The following is an 18,633-nucleotide window of genomic DNA, read 5'->3' on the forward strand; positions in this document are numbered from 1 at the left end:
GATGGGCACTTGGGTTGTTTCCAGATCTTACCGTTTCCCCAAAAATAAGAGTGTCTTATATTAATTTTTTCTTCTAAAGTTGTGCTAGGTCTTATTTTCAAGGCATGTCTTATTTTTTGGGAAACACCATAGCTATTGTAAACTGTGCTGCTATGAATATAGGAGTGTATATATTCTTTCTGATTACTAGTGTTTCAGGTTTCTTAGGATATATTCCTAGAAGTAGTATGACTGGGTCAAACGGCAGTTCCATATTTTAATATTTTGAGGATACTCCGTACTGTTCTCCGTAGTGGCTGCACTATGGCTGCATCAGTCTGCATTCCCACCAGCAGTGTACCAGGAGCTCCCTTTTCTCCACATCCTCGCCAGCACTTGTCATTTGTTGATGGTAGGCATTCTGACAGGTTGAAGTGGTTAATACCTCATTGTGGTTTTAATTTGCATCTGATGACTACTGACTTTGAGCATTTTTTCATGTCTCTTGAACATCTACATGTCCACTTGTAGAAGTGTCTATTTAGGTCCTCTGCCCATTTTTAATTGGATTATCTTCCTTTTGTTAAGCAATATGATTTCCTGATGTATTTTTTATATTAACCCATTAGATTGTTCTCCCATACAATACACTCCCCTTTTCATTTTGTTGGTTTCTTTTGCTGCTGTGCAGCCTTTTATTTTGATGTAGTCCCATTTATTTTCTCCTGTTTCCCTTGCCCTAGATGTATGGGCAAAAATACGGAGATGTTTGAAATTTTGCTGGCTGTTTTCTGGATTTTTATGGTTTCATGACTTAGTTAAATCTTTTATCTATTTTGAGTTTATTCTTGGGTATGGTATAAGTTGGTAATCTCGCTTCTTTTTTTTTTTTTTTTTTTGCATGTACCTATCCAATTTTATTGAAATACTAGAAACTTGACATATCACAGTGAGAGGGAACTGGTATCTAAGTGAAAGTACTTTACCTGGTTAAGTTTCTTATATATGACAAGTTTTATAAGGTAGTATCCATAACTTAATGACTTATTAAATAAAACAATAAGTAGTACTCAAAATTCCTTTAAGCCTTAAGTTATTAAGCCTTAAGTTATTTTCTTTAGTGAATCTAGAAATAATTTTTACCCAGAATGGCTGGAGTTTTAATTATTGTCCTAAGTGTTTGCCTGTATGATATTAATATGATTCAAATAAATCTCCGAACAGTTTTACAAAAAAGAAAAAAAAACAAAACACTTTATTTTCCACAAGGAAGAGCAATAGGAAAAGTCAAATCATTTCCCACATAGTTTTCTTAAAACAGAGCCTACAAGGACATATTCAGCACCAAAAAAGGAAAGAAAAAAAAAAAAAAGAAATTACAAACAGCCATAGAGTATAATCTATAAAGCAAACATTTAATATTGCACTTTGTTTTGCTAACGTTTTGGATTTTACTTTTCCTAATTAAAAAATCAGGAATCTATCTTGAATACTGGAATACAACTGTGAACTTCACACCTTATGTCAGAAATTGACCAATATTTAGGGAAGAGTAAAGTAATGCCTCTAAAGTAAAGAAATACTCTAATGGGGAAAACAAAACTTTATTTTATAAAGTTTTATATAATTATAATATTGTGACATTATTTGGTGACCTAGTGCCAATTGCCAGAATATTGGTCATTCTTGCTTTCATGTGTTACTGTATTTATGAGTATATAATGATAAGTATTCCAATACTATGCATATCAACAATTGTTCCCTAGAAATTAGACATAAAAAAGAAAAGGGATTTTCTGACAACCCCCTCCCCAAACAAAAACAAAATCACCAAATGCCCTTTATGCCAAATATTCCATTAGCTTTTTTTGAGGGGGACATTCACAAAATGATTTAACAATAATAAAAAAATACTTCACCCCCATTTCCTTATTATCTAGTATTAGTTTGCTACGGGAGCCCAAACCCTTTAACTGAATCACTTAAAACGCGATTCATTTTTACATTGGGCTTTCTTCACCCTGTCAGCATTTTTCAAACATGAATTGTCCTCCATGTTTTCTTAAAGGCCACTTATGGAAAAGCCTATTTGTTTTGTATGAAGCTTTAAGACAGTATTAACCAGGTCAAGCACCAAGCCAGTTACTATTATTTTCAGTCACCTTATTAACTGAGGGGTTAAATGGCAGGATAGATGTAACACCCATTTCACACATATGTTGTAACATCAGAGATGCTGATTTTCTCCAAAAACACAGAGCTGAATTCCTTCTAAAGTAAGACAATTTTCTGAGTATTCAGAAAATGCTGTTTTAAGTGTCACCATGAATGCTGGTATATTTGTTATGAGCCAACTGTAAATTATCTTTAATATAAACTATAATTTACTGATGTAATCATTTCCCTATCTTCTCACACTCAAAGTCAGTGATTTTTCGTGTTTAGTAAAATGTTCTTTAGGTAATGAAAAAAAAAAAAATTACTTCCATTAAAAAAACCCATATAAAAATATATAACATTATTCCAGCATATATTCTAGTATTTGTAATTTTGAAGGTATACACTTTCAGAATAAACTGGGTTTCAAGCTTTTGTAGATCTTGAGCAGGATAAAAAATGTATAAATTGAGCTCTCTAATCATAACTTGATATTTACTCCTGCTCATTAAAATACTCTGCACCAGCAAAAATGATTTCCAACATATGTGTTTGGAGGTAATTAAGTAACTGTGTATAAAAATAAATGTATTTTCTCCTCCTCTTGTGACTGGAAAACTTCCATACTTTTTTTTTTTAAAAAAAACAAAACACAATAATTTTTAAGAGCAACAGCCCTTAACTCTTTGCTGGTGCCTGCCATACTGCCTTTCTCTACTCCATTCTTAGCTCTTCTAGTTTCTTCTTATAGGTAATGATAAAAAGGGAATGCGGGTGGGTTATCACTTTTGTGTATGTCCCTTTTCCAAATTTCCCTCTCCAAAAAGCCAACCAAACAAACAAAAAAAATAACTCAACAGTGCAACAAAACACAAAATAGCATTCCAACAGTTTGGCAAGTGATGCGTTCACCTGAGATTAAGTGATTTTAGGCAGTCAGTAACAAAATGCTGCTTTGCTATAATAGTAGAAAGGCAACAAATTCTTAAAAGAAACCAAGAAGGTATACAATCTTGACAAAGTCTCTTATTAGCTTCCTCCTCTTATATCTTTTCCCACATATCTGTTGCGTATCTACTACAGTAGGCTGCAAAACATACAGCAAGAAGGATTGGCTTGAAGGCATTTGATGTTTGTAAATAAATCCACAATAGGATCCAAGCTGAAGAGGTGATACATGGTCAGCCTAGTAGGACAATTCTGAGCATGTGCATACGCAGGTAAAGTCCAGGCTATATTAAATAAAAAAAAAATGTCAGTGCGTTTTTTTTCATGTTAAAGTTTTTTTTCAAAGCTTTCTTTTGTTCCTTGTTGTGCTGACCACAAACAAGTTTTATATGAGTATCAAGAGTCTGGCATTAATGGAAAAAAAAAAAAAAAAGCTGTAGTGACACTGAACCGCACAATGTAAGCATTGAGCATGTGCAAATTTTCAAATCAAAAGAAGGAAATCATCCCTCTTTATAACGTGGTGTCTTGACACGTATGACCATAGGCTAAGACGACTGCTCTTGGTATGTGCCAGTTTTAAAGAAAAGCTTAGATCTTCAAGCATGTTGGAGCAGACCCAGAATGTTGCTATAGGCTTCTAAAGCATGATCACTGGTTGTTTCACGTATTTGCCATTTTTCTGGGCAAAAGCAACTCCACTTCCTCTGAAAACGTGTCTCCAAGATACTTCTCTGTCCTCAGCTGGGAAGAGATACAATTTGGAATTCACATCAACTTGATTTAACCACATGTTCCTTCAACGTGAGGGGCAGGATGGTCTATCATCTGCTGATGGATCAGGATTTGGATCGATCTTAAAAGAGAAAAAAAATTCAAAGTTATTTGATAAGGTCTAGTAAGAATGTAGCAAAGGAGTATTAATTGACAAATCTAATTACAAAGGACATACATAGCTAATATGGGGAGGAAAAAGTATTAGTATTATCTATGAAGTGCCTGATATGAAATTATTAGATTAATAACATTCATAAAAATATGCCTGAATAGTTCCCTTTAACAAAAGCTAATGGCTAAATTTTACCAGTGAATGGAGTTTTAGTTAGCACTTACTAGCACTTAAGACTCAAATACAATATAAAAACATCCTTTTGTAAAGTATCCCTTTCATTCTTTTATAAAAAACCTCTTCTGTAGGCTTTAGGAAGACTGTAGTTATGTAAACAATATTCATGGTAACTCATGGGTATAAAACTTCAGAAAGGGCCCAGGAATAGTGTAAATAGTAATGCTGAACCCAGTAGAAACAGAGAGGCTTTCCACCTTCTCTATCTTTGGAGTGAATTTCATATACACATATGTTTAATAAAAGTGAATGTATTTTTGTTGCTTCTCAGGTATAAAGGGCACAGGAAGGCAAATTATTGGGTTTAATACAGGTACTTTAGGTAAATCCCATTTTTGAAGGAAAAAAGCTAAATAACTTTTCTTTTAATAACTATCCTTTAAAGAAAAAAAAAAAGTAGAAATAGCTTTTTGAGCTCCCCTTTATGTGACTAGATGTTAATTAAATCACAACAATTTATTGTTTTAAAGTTTTTAATTCTCTTTGGTTTATTTGTTTGTTTTTGCACTGGCTGTTTGCTCTTCATACCTGAACTACGCTACCTTTTGAGGTGTACTTTTAATCATTTTTCTCAGGGATGTCCCTCCTGATTCCCAGAGCCCAATATGCTGATCCTCAAATGAACTGTACATTCCTTTCTAATTGTTATATAATATTTTGCTGCTAAGTTTGTTTTTCCTACTAAGGGCAATGTTTTATTAACATAAGGGCCTGTCGTCAATATGAAATGAATAAAAATAAGATGTAGAAACGTGGTTTAAGATGTTATTGCAAACATGTTATTTTCCTTCATGGCTGACAAGGTTTAAATATGCAAGAATTAAGTTGGAAAAGGATGATAAGATAAATTCTATCTATTAATCAACGCTTGCAAAATGGTAGTTCTATTGATGCTTTAAAGTATAAATTATTTTTTTAACTGGCATTTTGAAAAGCATGAGGTGAGATTATTTTACCAATAGAAGTGAACAGTCCTACTTAGTTGACAACCCTAATCTACTCTTTAATCTGTTTTTAAATTATGTTTTTTCTAAATAATCATAATAAAAAACTAACTGTATTTTTAAGAAGTCTGGTTATATTTGAGGAGTTGGTGCTTACCTCTGAATAAAGAGGTGGAGGCAAGAATCGAAACTCCTGGATATATGCAAACAGTGGTCCTTGAAATGCTCTCTCAAAGTCATCACAGGCATTCACTGGAGCAAGATTGTTCCGCCTTTGTTCCTCTGTGACCACTTCTGCATAGCTGGGTGGTGCTGAAGGAAAAAGATACACGCAATTCGAACAGCATGTTCTGATGCATGTCAAAATATACAGAAATAGTAGATATTAAAAAGAAATATCAAAGTAAAATAATAATCATTTGCTTTGTGTTCAAAACTAGAGGGATTAGGTTTTAAAACTAACATTAGGGACATATATACTCTTTTTTTAGGTATAGACAAAAGTTTAATCGTAAAATATCAGAAGTAAGATTATGTTCTTGAAAACAACTGGAGATTAAAGTTAGATATACATTATATCAAATTACCTTCAGGTCTTTCAGGAAGGGATAAACCAAGCCAGTTCATATTCATGCTACACTGACTGCTTACACTTGAGGTTCTGCTACCAAATGGATGTAGAGGAATGGTACCGATGACAAGAGGCAAATTAAGAAATAAATCCATAGCTCCAGGAATATCCACATATACCTAAAACAGTAAAAGGAGAAGCTAGGTTTAGAATGATAAGTATTATTTCCTTTTAAAAAAACTAATAACCCAGTTTTAAATGTTATATGAGGTCCTAATTTACTTCATTTTTTACTTATATGCATGATATATAAGAAAAGTTTATCATATGTATAGTATTTTGTAATACATTCACATACATGTAAGTTAAAATTAATCATTACAATGCAAAATATAAAGATTTATTTAGTTGAATATATCTTATTTGGAATATAAATATCAAATCTTGGATATAAGACAAAATTATATCCTTGTGATTTTAAAACTTAAATAAAACCCCTTAAATTTATACATACCATTAGTGAATATTCCACACGGATTATACTACAGTCAAGGATAGATGGAGAAACGGGTGGAATTTTCAGCAACTTGCCATTCCATGTCTCCGTCTTTCCAGATGATAAGGATTCCCCACGCAAGTTAGCCACAAGCTGCTTTACTTCCTTCATTTTCCCTTTGGCATAGAAGGCCTGTGTTTGGTAAATGGCTGCCTTTGGCACCACCATTCGGGAAGAGCAGTTCTCAACCTCAGCAAATATCTGAATTGATTCACCTATAGAGGGAAAAAATTATCTAGTTAAGAAAACAAAATAAAACAAACAAAAGCCTCAAAACTAATGCAGATTCTTAGGCTAACGCTGGAAAGTTCAGCAGACTACATGGATGAAAAGCTGTCCTAAGAGTTATAAAAATGAACTACAGTAGCTCTTTTAAAAAGGAGAGGCCCTGGCTGGGTAGCTCAGATAGTTAGAGCATTGCCCCGATATGCCAAGGTATTGGGTTCCATCCCTAGTCAGGGCACATATACAAGAAGCACCCAATGAATGCATAAATATGTGGAACAATAAATTGATGTTTCTCTCTTTCTAAAAAAGAAAAAAAAAAAAAACAATCAATCAATAAAAAATAAAAGTAAAGGAGACTTAAGTTTCAATTTATGAAAGAAAACTGGATAAGCACAGCTTGTTATATTACCACAGAATGCATTTACTATAAATATAAACATAAAAGCTAAGTGAAAAAATATTGTTTTATTGTGGGAATCCACTTCATACGTACCTGGGGTATAGCCCTTCCTTTCGATTTTGGCACTTAAGGATATTGGGCCTGAGGTACAGAACCAGCAACAGAGAGTCTTTTCTTTTGTGCCTGCTTGGGGTGACTGTAAGAAATAAATTTAGACAAAAAGATCAATGTATGAGTTGGGAGAGTAATGTTTTAAAATACAATTTAAGTTCTTGGAGATTTAAAAATTAAAAGCAGTGCTGCTTTTTGTTGGTAGCCAAATATATATATTTACTAACCAATGGATCTGAATTATATTTGTTTTTATATAAATTTCTATTCAATTAAGGAAAAAGGGTGCAAGGCTTAACACCATAAACACCATTTTAGCCCGTTATATATATTAATTAAAAACCCACCCAACAAACAAACAAAAAAAACCCTTTCCACATTCCAGTTTATTAAACTGCTTTAAATAAAAATGTAGCTTTGGAAAGCAATTTGGTTATAAATCCCAAATGCTAACATCTTTCTTTGAGAATGTGAAAATTAATGTGTAAAAAAGGGAAAACTGCACGTTTTAAAAAAATTCTTACTTGCTTATTAAAGATGTTATCATTTGTTTAAAACAATGTTTTTGAAGTTAAATTTGAATCTTGTGGAAAAAATACAATTAAAAAGGATTTCTTTTAAGATGAAATTAAATTTTTTGAAGAAAGTGATAATCTCCCCATCATTTGACATCCCTACATTGGAATAATGGAAAGCAATACGAATTATCCATTATGGTATTTTCAAAGTAAGTGATATTGTGTTAAAATAGTAATTAATACTACTGTTCCTCTTGTACTACAAGTATCCAAGGAACAGGTTTATTTTTTTGTTTTAATTTTGTTGAATTTTTAAACTAAAGCCACTATTTTAAAATTATAAAATTACAGCTTAAGTTTAGGTGATTATTCTTTAGTATTCGTATGCCAAAATAAAGAATGAAGAATTCAGTCAATTCTTACCAGTAATGAAGGAGTGTTGATATCTATATGCTCAAAGACTGTAAATTCCTTCTTTAATTTTACTGGTAGAAGCCAAGGCCTGTGCAATTCGGCTTTCACCCAATAGCGCACACTGCCATGTCGGCCTTCGAATGAGGTAGCAAGTGGTCTGTGTAGAATATAAAGGTCAATATATTAATATTATACCTCTTTCTAAGAATTACACAGCAGGTTAGAATATTGTACTGTTTATATACCAGTGAGGTATCACACATAATTTTTGAAAATTTCCAAAGGGATAAGTCATTGGGGGAAAAGTCTTGTTTCCAAATAAAACAAATAGTTGGTAAACATTATAGAAATTTTGCTTTAAAAAGCCAGAAATATACAATCTCTTTAAATAAAGAAGCAGCTACTTTTAATGTTGGTGGCAAAATTATGGAAAAATTGGAAATTAATAGTTCTTGAAAAGGTCAAGAACTTAATTTAAAATAAAGTTAAGAATGGTTTACTATTTCTATTGAGAAATTATAGACACTAGTTAAATATTCCGACCAAATTCCCTATAGTGCTTCTCTATTCATTTGCCAGGAGTTAATATCTTTTTATAGTAACTAATTAAGAAGGTCTAGAAAAGGCCTACAATAGTCATTATAGTTTTAAAAAATTCCATATTTCATAAAGTCCACTGAAATACTAAAAATATTTTATATTTCCCAGTGTCCTCATATTTTATTTTGGCTGTTTTCAAACTTTTCTCTATAGGCTTAAAGAAAAAGAAACATTTCTATTCACCTGTATAAAGGGAATCAGAACCTGCAATTTTGCCCATTTTATTACTGTGAAATATTTTATTTTAGTGAGTTTAGTCTCTTTCTCATAATTTCATTAGAAAAATGCCCAGTTTTCAGTTATTTGCAAGGTAGAGTGCTAACTTAAATTAGAATGAGTAGTTACGTTTTTAACAATTTTTTTTTTCATTTTAGAGCCTTGCATTAATTTGCATAGCCCTGAGAAATAAAATGCAATAGTTTGCTAGTCTTTTAGAGTTTATTTCAAATGAGTGCTTTACAGATAAGATACAGAATTATGTATATTTGGCATTTGATAAATTCTTCTTGAAAGTTTATCCTCCAAAACAATGATCACAAATCCGACTTTGCCTGTCAGGATAACCTGTTTAAGGCATTATTTTAAAAACATTGAATAATCTCTTCTAACAATCTTTCATTACATGAAGATTATACCATTTTTCCATCTTTCTCTCCTATTAGATCCCAATCCTTATATTAAGGTATCTCTGATGGATGTTTCAAGTCCAAGTCATAATATCTCTTGTGTCACCTTCTCAATAGCTCTTTGCACAAAAGCTAGTGAATTCATATCCAAAGCACATCATTCCTAACGTCAGGATATTCCTAATGCGTCTATGTTCTTAGCTCACCGCTGCCGGCTGACATTAGCAGAAAAGAAAGCGGCCTGCATATTTATAAATGACTTATGAGGCTTATTACCTTTTACCTTTCCTGCTAATGCTGATGGTCAACTAAGCATACAGGGCTTAGCTACTCGACTGGCAGCTTCAACTCACTCAGGTTAAATGAAATCTTATTCAAGTTTTAAAAACCTCAAAAATCTTGAGACAGAGCACTAAGAATTAAGCTTTGCCTTCTATAATTTTGCCACACTACATTATAAAATAGCTCTTTTTTTTTTTTTAACACATTGTTTTCCTCTAGCAAGATTCGGTAATGAAAAGGGTTTTTTTTTTTAAACTAAAAAATTTAAACTTAGAATATAATTTTAATTAAAAAAAAAAGGGATGATCTATGAAAAGTGCCTGTTCCTTCTAATACTTACGTCTGTGGAAGCTCGAAACTGAACGCATATTCATGCCTTCCTGAAGGAATAGTGTTGAAGCCTTCCTCGGAATTATCGTCATCTAAAACACAAGAAAGAAAAGGAACAAAAACCCCCGTTATTAAACCTCCACACACGCGGCAGGTGGCACGGCGGGATAGCCAAGGCCTGAGCTCTAACTCCCACTTCATCACGTCTCCGGGGAAAAGAAACGCCCGCCCGGGGCCTCCAGCGGCCTTGTCTGTGCAATGGGCGGTGCAGGCCGGCGCTCCAGGGGCCCCTCCGCCGAAATGGCCTGCACTGGGCAGCGCCCATTGGACAACCCGCTCACTGGGGACTCCGCTCCTGTTTAGTGCTAAGGTCAGCTGCCTCTCCAATTATTTTCTTGAATTTATCACATTAGTTATATAAAATCAGAACTGTTCACGTGCACCTTTAAAAACCAGTCGATACAGAAGTGACTGTGACAGTAACATAACCATTAGGAAACTTAAATGTTGGAGCTAAAAAAAAAAAAAAAAAAAAAAAAAGGCAGTGATTTTAAATGTCAGTTTCATAGTTTAAAACACAGATTCTTTATTGCACCTTAAATGACCATAGCCAGTCTGTCCCAGCAGCAGCTAAAAACGTGACTGTGTATAAAAAACGTGCCTCCTATTTAGGAGGTGCGGCGGCCCATTGGGCCACCCACTCACCCCGGGCCTGTCCTCGGACCGCGGCTGCCAGGGGCTTGAGGAGAGGGATAGCCTTTCCTTTTAAGAAACCCATTTCTTTTGCTCAACTAGATCACTTAAAACATGTCTCCAAACATATTAAAAACCAAAAATAAATAAATAAATAAATAAAATCCCCCAAAAACAAAAAAAGAACAGTGGGAGTGGGGGGAATTCTGGATTTTTAAAATGACTTTGTGTGTGTGTGTGTGTTCTAACTAGATTCAGGTAATTTCCTCGGCGTAGAAATCTTTACCGTTATCCCTTTACTCCCCCTCGCCCAGGGACTGGGCAGACACCGGGAAAAGCGGCCCTTCCCTTGGAACACGGGGAAACGCGCCTGTGTGCGGACGCTTTTATCTTGTACTAGTTCCCCTGGGCGCCGCCTCCGAACGGATTTCAGCCCCAAAACCCCGCTGGTGAACTGGGGGGGCCCCCAGAGCTCCCCAAGGCTGCCTCCCTCCCCTCCGCGCCTTTCGGTGCCAGCTCAGCCGTCTCCCTGAGCGGCGGCGGCCGCGCCGCGGTAAACAAGTGCCGGGCTGTCAATCAAGAACCAGCGCGGAGCAGGAGAGGACCGGCCTAAACCGGCGCGAGCAGATCCCAGCCGGCCGCCGCGCGCCGCCGCCCGCGCGCCCCGCTATACATACGGCATACGTCTCCGGCTCGCGCGGGCGCGCGCACGCGCAGCCTAGCCTGCTGGGCCGGGGGGGGGGGCGGAGCCGGCGGCCGCCGCGCTTCCGTTTTACACGCCCCCGCCGGTGACCGGTTCGAGCTGGCTCGGGCCAACCCCGACACCTTCCCAATGGCATCAGCGGAGACCGGGGGGGACGGTGCAGGGTGGGAGCTGGGGAGCAGGCGCCCCGGGGAAACAATGATGGGGGTGGGGGGAAGGGATACTCGCCGAGGCCCGCTCCGGCTTTGGAGGGTACCATCCCTTTTCCATCCCTCCCCGCCCAGCCTTGGCGCGCTCTCTCCCCGGGGTCAGACCAAGGGAGCCGGTCTATACCTGTCGGTAGACAGGCTTTGCATTCGCTCAGAGGAAAACGAGCGTCCGCTGAAGGTATCGGACGCCTTCCTCTCCAAAAACAGGAAGATGGGCTCCTGCGAACCCTGTCCACCCAACTCCCCTCCGAAGAGCACTGGCAGCGCAAGTTGCGCCCAGGGCCACTCGGCACTGGGAAAGGCTAAGCAGGAGCTTTTCGCATCTACTCTCCTGACACCCCAAGTCATGTATTCCGGGCCCCCAAACAGGCCACGGTGGTGAGACAGAAGGTGACGGGAGACGCGGGCACCCTCCCAAAGCCCGGGGAGGGGCGCGAGCAGGGGCGGGGGGCCGCCCCGGAGAGCCCTTTACCGGCGCACGCCGGTTCCAAGCCCCGCCCCCGCGGGCGCGCCCCACTCTCCCCACCGCCGGCGCCCAATCCAATCAGAGGCCGGCATCGCCTTAGCAACAGGCTAACAAACCCGGCTCCGCCTATCGCGGCCCGCCGGGGGCGGGGCCTCCGTCACCAGGCTTGTGTGAGAGGCCCCGGCTTTAAGTCATTGAAAGTATTCCAGGCTCAGAGCTCGCCTGCACTTTGCAGAGGCTCAGGGGTATTTCTTTGGTGTTAAAAAAGCCTATAGTTTATTTTACCATGAAATCATGGAGCAGCTAACAAAATTGTGTTTGTCCCCATAAGTCGTTAATCTTACAGTCTCATCTCTCTCTCTCTCTCTCTCTCTCTCTCTCTCTCTCTCTCTATATATATATATATAAAACACCTTTGTTTCTTCCCACCATTTTATAAAAAGCTGCATAATATCAAGAAAGGTTCAGACAAACTCATGTCTATGCTTTTCAATAAACAGGACGACTGTCATGAGACATTGGCGCTTCTTTATCAGGGTTACTGCATGGGGAGATGAACTAGAAATATGTCAAGATGCAAATGGCCTGTGTGCAATGAAACCCTAAGGAAAGAACTGATTTCATCTTAATATTTAAAAAACACCATCCGTGCATTAACAACGCTGTGGCCGAAAGCATCCCTTCTCTCTACACTTGCTTTGGCTCCCCGAGCTCGTCCTCAGGCATGTGCCTCATTGAAGATTGGAAACGAAGGTTAAAAAATGTGCTCTCCTTTTGGAGAACAGCCCGCACCAGAGCTTAAACATCGCATTAAAAAAGGAGAAGTTCAGAATTACATAACCGGCTCTAACACTATATTCTTCTCGGTCTAGGAATTAAGTCATCGCCACCACCTGACGCGTGCAGCCAATCTGCGGAGCTGGAGGAGCGCCCCTCCTCGCCACCCCCCAGAACTGGTCCCAAACAGGATTGAACCGCTTCTAACAAAGGGTGGAAACTTAGAAAAACAGGCTCAGAGTCTCCTATAACCCCACCATGCAACGACTCACACAGCAGATCGGGAACCTCGGGCCCCTTCCCGGGTCTGACAACCCTTCCTCGCCCCTTTTCTAACCAAAAAAAAAAAAAAAAAAAAAAAAAAATCAAAACCAACGCGCCGAATGAACACTTTCCCGTTTCCTCTGACCAGCGTGGGCACTCTCATTGAAGGTGCACGTTTCAAAGTTGGGCGTGATGCTCAGAAACGCACGTTCCCCCCCAAATGGCCTCTGAGCCCCATTGGAGACCCACGAATAGGATGGGTGCAGTCCTTTAGAATGGAGAATGAATGATATGAATTTCCAAAGGAACTGCAAATGGGAGACCCAACACGTGGGGTGCTCATACCATATGTCAAAATAAGCCACAGGAACCCTTGGCCAAAGAACAAGGATCAATTCTTCCAAGTCTTTTGCGGGTCAACGTTTTAAAACATGAAATACACCTATTATTTCCTCTCTAAATTCATCTTAAAGATGCTATTCCATTTCTTGACGGGAGCTTCGTGTTGGGAAAGACCTAAGGCTGCAGAGTCCAAGGAGGAGGAGAAGAACCCACCAGCCCTGGGCTGCAGCGTCTGGCAATCGGGTTGAGAAGGTGCTGGCGAGGCGATGGCATGGGCTCCCACAGACTGCGAGTGCGGTGCCCGTGGACGGCGGCGCGGGCGGGGACAGGAAAGTGCAGTTTGCAGTCACTTTGCGGATAGACGCCTGCGGGCTGGGCGGCCCGGCGCCCGGCGAATGTCAAGGAGAACCCAGGTCCCCCAACTCCGCTCCTCTCCCGCCGCACTGCTGTGGGCGATGCCGGGAGGAGGGTTCTTAGCGATTCAGAAAAAAAAATTAGAAGGGTTCATGATTTCCGAATCCTATAAAACAAAAAAAAACTTACCTCTCTCGTGTCCGATGAGGATGTCTTTATGGTTGAAATACTCCACTTCCTCCGTGTAATTCTGCGTGTAGGCGGTGTTGGAGCCGGCGTTCCGAGACTCGGTCCAGCGCACCTTGGCGTGGCCCCGCGCGTGGATCTTCAGGGATCTGACTCTGATCTCCCCCGTCACTTCTAAACTCACCCTTCCTGAGACCGTGTCCCCGCTGGAGTACACGGGGACGTGGCTGTCATTGAGACAGTCAAAGCTTATTGTCAGGCTCTTCACCTTTCCCAGCACCATGTTGATAACCAAAAAAAAAAAAAAAAAAAAAAAAAAATCTCTATAAAAATATAATGTAAGACCAAAAAAAAAAAAAAAAGTCAAGATCGCATGTAAAATGGGATCTTCACGGAACACTGATCGATGTCTTTTGCCGTGGAGGTGGGGGGGGAAGAAAAGAGGAAAAAAATAAAACAAAAAAAAGCTCACCGGCGCGACCAGCGATCCCTCACAGAGAGTTCATTGAGATTTCTTAAAAAGTCAGGGCAGCCGCGAGGAGGCTCCGGCCCGGCTCCCGCCCGTCCCCGCGGTCTCCGTACAAAGACGGGCGGCCGGGCTGCCAGCTCACTTTAATAAGAGTGGAAAACAACCCCGCCGCGCATGCGCGCCCGGCCGGCCCGCCCCCCGCGCCCCCACGCCCCGCCCCCCGCGCCCCCCGCGCCCCGCCCTCCCCACGCCCGCGCCGGGCTCGCTCCCCCGCTCGCTCGCTCGCGGGTACAGTAGGTGTGAGCTCGGGGTGGAGGGGGGCGGCCCGGGGGCTGCCGGGAGGCTGAGCCTGACTGCTCTGCACGGGGCGCTCCCATTGGCGGGCCGGCTACCGTAAAGCCTGGACGGACGCGCCGCCCGGAGCCCCCGTGGGGAGCGCGCGGCGGCGGCGGGGCCGCGGGGCCCGGGGCTGGAGGGGGCAGCCTGGGCCGAGCCAAGTAAGGATACACGGCGGCGGGTCCGGCCCCGAGCGTGCTGTGCGGGCACTTGTAGGGTTTTTTTTTTGTGTGTGTTTTGTTTTTTGACCGCCGTGCCTGGCTGGGAAGAGGGAGAAAGAAAAAAAAGGGATGAGTTGAAGAGAGAGAGATGGGGGCAGGGGGAACAACCGGTTGGGCAAGCGGCTGTTGGCTGAGCGCAATCTTAGCGAAATTTCAAAAAGAAAAACGCAGTAAAACCAGACAAGATATAATGTTCTCCGGCAAGAGCATTCTTGGCTTGGATATTTTTGTTGGTTTGTTTGGGGAAGGAAAAAAAGAAAAAAAGAAAAGTGCTTTGACAGCCAGGGTGGAAATGAACTCATTTGAGGCCAAAGGAATCTTAGAATACTATAAAGAGCAAGGAAGACCGGCAAGCATAATTGAATCAGGTTTTGCTTTCTCTTCAACTGCTTTCTTTCCCATCTCTTAATGAGATAGCAACGAAAAACAACCCAGTTGTTTGCATGATGACACTAAGGGGAAGAAAGGCTTGACCACTTCCTCGAGGGAAGGAAAAGTCCTCTTTTGAGACACCACCTACAGCTAAATTTGCAGGGTATGACATGATTATAACTCCCGTGTCCAGAGGATTAAGAATAGAGTTCGGCCTAAAAAAGTACCACCTTTCAAAAGGCAGCATGACATAAGGTTGTGCCTGGCATAATGTTTACAATAAGATCGGAAAATCTTTGTTAGAAATTAGTGCAGCACATACCATAGTTTTTAAAAAGCATGATTTGGTTTATAAATAGGGCTTAATTCTGCAAGGCTCTAATTCTAATTTTCAGTCTTGGACTGTTCAAAATAATAATTCTAATACATCTTAAAAGCAGGTTCATATTGTGAAAGTTTTGGTAACATCGTATTGCCTTCTTAAAATCACAATGAGATTCGACGAATAACACCATACACTTATCTAGAGTTTTGCAATCAACAGACCTGCTTATTAGAGAAATATAGAAAGAAAAAATATGAATCTGTACACACACACACACACACACACAAATATACTACTGAAGAGTTTTGGCTATTCAAGTCTAAAACATTTAGATTCTTTCGTGTCATGTTTTTGGATAGGTTGAACCTATGAGTCACAAACTAAACTCATTGGGCTTTCTGTTTTTCTTTATTGAAAGAAATGAAATTTTATTTAGTTAGATTTTAGTTGACAAGGCATTATATGAGGATATAAATATGCAAAATACTTGGATAGTTAATGGGCAGGCCATTTATTTTTGATCGTTATGCATAAAACTATGAATTTGTGTATTTGAGTGGAGAAAATAGTTTCTCTCTTTTTTTTCTCTCTTGGATGACACCTGGTGGATATTCTAGTTCAAGTATTTGGGATTTTGTACCAGCTTTGGTTAACAGATACTACTTGGGTTTTTTCTCCACCTAGTGGTAAAGTAGTGAGTTGCTAAAATACCAGTTTCTCAGCCTTAAGGCCCAATATATATTAAGCATTAAATGACATTAGGCAAGGAATGAATTTAAAAGTGTAGTGCACAATAAGGTCTTCATTACTAAATTTGTTTTAAATTATTAAGTATTACTGAACAATGGCTGAATTCTTCAGGATTTTTAGTAAAATATCTTCAGTTGAAATATAACTTATTTCTGAAAAAATAAGAGTCAGTTGTTTAAATAAACTAGAATTGCATTTAAACAAAAAGAATCCTAAGAGATTTATTTGTAGTTTTGAAAATTATTTTATCACATTAAATGACCCATTCCTGTCATTGTCTTACCTCATTCATTTTTTTTTTTTGAAGCTTTTAGGACATAATAAAGCATTGTCTTTGTTATTTATTTTGCTGTTTCTGTGTATTGTATTTTTACCCTTCTTTCTAAACACTTCAATCACTGACAAGTTGCCAAGAAATTTTTATCCCCTATTATTTTCACTTAAGGTCCTACTCACCTTAATTTATTGCCTTTCTTCTCTTAGGGTTTGGTTATGCCACTCAACTTTCTTAAGTGCCTAAACTTGAATTTACTTCATCTTGTTTTCCTCTTATTTATTCAAATCATGAAAACACAAACAAACAACTCTGGTGCCTCTACATCCTTGTTTGCATTTTTATTTCTAAAAGGAAAACATGGCTACATTTTGAATGTTTTATAACTTTAATGACCTCCTCTTTAAAGGTTCCTTGAATAATATCTATCCTTTAGACAGCTTCAAATGCTATACTGTAGCTGTTGGTTATCTTGGGCTTCTGGACTTGGTTCACTGGGCCCTTACTATATTTTGTATTAAATTTAAGCTATTCAACTTTACCACCAGGGATCTTTCCTCCTGCACCCCAGCCTATGTCTCATATGCCACCCCTCCTACTCAACTGTTAGCTCTCTGTGCCACCATCAAGTACATCTCTGTCCCCTTTGTTGGCTTGCCTCACTGTTGCCAACATGCAGTTACATGCTGCTTTCCGTGTCCAGAACAACATCCCACTGCTGTGTCATCTCCTTTCCCTTCTAACCCCTCCACCAGATTAGTTGGCAAAACTTAATGAAATTCCAGCTGCACAGAACAGCTAGTCTCCCTCCCCTTTCTATAGATTTCTTCAGAGCTTAAATGGAAATCTCTTTATGGTATTTGATTCTTGGATTTTTAATTCAGTGTCTGTTCCACTGCCAAGTCTGTAGTTTTTGCTTGTTAGATCAAAATACCAAATAGTAATAGAAATAACTTTTGACCAGGCACAACTTTATGTAACAAGGGTAAAAGCATTCTAATTATAGTAACCAATATCTTCTTGATGGATATTAAGTTTTAGTGGCAAATATAATTCAAAAGAACCAGTTCTCATTCTTTTAAATATCAAATTCATATTTGGCTATCAAACTTTATATTTGATAATCTTACTTGGAGAATGTTGTCCTTCCACTCATCTACATTTTTCTCTGTTGATGAAGAGAAAATTATTATAAATGACTTAAAAAAACCCAAACTTGCTATTTATTGCTACTACCTTCTTAATACTGTTTAATGTAAGCAATTTTCAAGGGTCATATGTTTAAGGTTAAGATTAATTTTATTTACTGTTGTTAATTCTTATGTTATCATAACTTAAAAATTATAAGAGAGAATTATTACTTCTTGCCCATCTGAGATCAGCTCAGGTTTCATGTTACTGTCTTTCCTGTTGTTGGGGAAAAGCTATAAGGAAGAGGGACAATTTAAGTTTAAAAGTTTGCTGAGGACTCAATGCCTCCAGAATTTTAAGTATTTCAAATGAACTTTTGTTTCTGAGTCAGGAAACAGGTTAGGTGATAGCTAAAACTTAAAATCACACTTTTAATCTATGATACAGTAAATTCACATCCAAACAGTCAGCAACTGGTTTTATAGTTGTTGTTTAGGATAAACATTTCTTTAGTTCAGGTATAAACTACTTAAATCAGTACATTTTAGTGGAATCATGAAGCAACTGAAAATTTCTCCCCCAAATTGATACAACATTTTTGTAGTTATGTATGAATTTTAAATTATTTTGTTGCAGAGAATGTGATAGAAAAAAATTTAATACTTTAATGTTTTGGACTTTGAAACATATGAAGGCTTTTACGGACACATGCACAGAGCAAAATGACCAAAGTAAGAAACAGAAGTATATCAGGAATAACTGACAAATTAAATAATATGGGCTGTTTTTGGTCTTTAGAAAGTAGGAGTAATGCCTGGCCGGTGTGTGGTTGAGTGTCGACCCAAGAACCAGGAGGTCATGGCACATGCCTAGGTTTTGGGCTTAATCTCCAGTAGGGAGCATGCAGGAGGCAGCTGATCAATGATTCTCATCAATGTTTCTCTCTATAATCAATAATAAACATATTTTTA

The 18,633-nt window shown here is 38.9% G+C and overlaps 1 protein-coding gene and 1 long non-coding RNA gene across 5 annotated transcripts; both read right to left on the reverse strand.

The window, feature by feature from the left end:
- Positions 1-1,203: 1,203 nt before the first annotated feature.
- On the reverse strand, positions 1,204-14,108 carry ARRDC3 (arrestin domain containing 3). 4 transcript variants are annotated; one of them, XR_004982908.2, is made up of 8 exons: positions 13,788-14,108; positions 9,801-9,882; positions 7,962-8,109; positions 7,003-7,105; positions 6,240-6,496; positions 5,742-5,904; positions 5,312-5,504; positions 1,204-3,940 (listed from the first exon to the last, which is right to left on the reverse strand). XR_004982908.2 is itself a non-coding variant. In XM_036409647.2 (8 exons), the coding sequence occupies exons 1-8, from the start codon at positions 14,065-14,067 to the stop codon at positions 3,884-3,886; spliced, it is 1,245 nt and encodes a 414-aa protein (XP_036265540.1). In that variant the 5' UTR covers positions 14,068-14,107; the 3' UTR covers positions 1,204-3,883. The 4 variants fall into 4 exon arrangements, 3 of the variants coding, with proteins under 3 accessions (XP_036265540.1, XP_036265541.1, XP_045427672.1); XM_036409647.2 differs by having other exon boundaries at positions 5,312-5,466; positions 13,788-14,107; XM_036409648.1 differs by lacking the exon at positions 7,962-8,109 and having other exon boundaries at positions 5,312-5,466; positions 13,788-13,848.
- LOC118703039 lies at positions 11,501-12,981 on the reverse strand. The gene is made up of 2 exons (XR_004982909.2): positions 12,273-12,981; positions 11,501-12,217 (listed from the first exon to the last, which is right to left on the reverse strand). It is a non-coding gene; the product is annotated as an uncharacterized LOC118703039 (long non-coding RNA).
- Positions 14,109-18,633: the final 4,525 nt, after the last annotated feature.

This window comes from Pipistrellus kuhlii, unplaced genomic scaffold (genome assembly GCF_014108245.1).
Source record: "Pipistrellus kuhlii isolate mPipKuh1 unplaced genomic scaffold, mPipKuh1.p scaffold_m20_p_4, whole genome shotgun sequence".
NCBI lineage: Eukaryota > Metazoa > Chordata > Mammalia > Chiroptera > Vespertilionidae > Pipistrellus > Pipistrellus kuhlii.

Coding starts and splice junctions, on each gene's coding strand:
- ARRDC3 (XM_036409647.2), bottom strand. CDS start 14,067: ATGGTGCTGGGAAAGGTGAAGAGCCTGACAATAAGCTTTGACTGTCTC. Junction 6,497..7,002: donor AAGGAAGGGCTATACCCCAG/GTACGTATGAAG, acceptor TTCCCTCTATAG/GTGAATCAATTCAGATATTT. Junction 5,905..6,239: donor GTGTGGAATATTCACTAATG/GTATGTATAAAT, acceptor TTACTGTTTTAG/GTATATGTGGATATTCCTGG.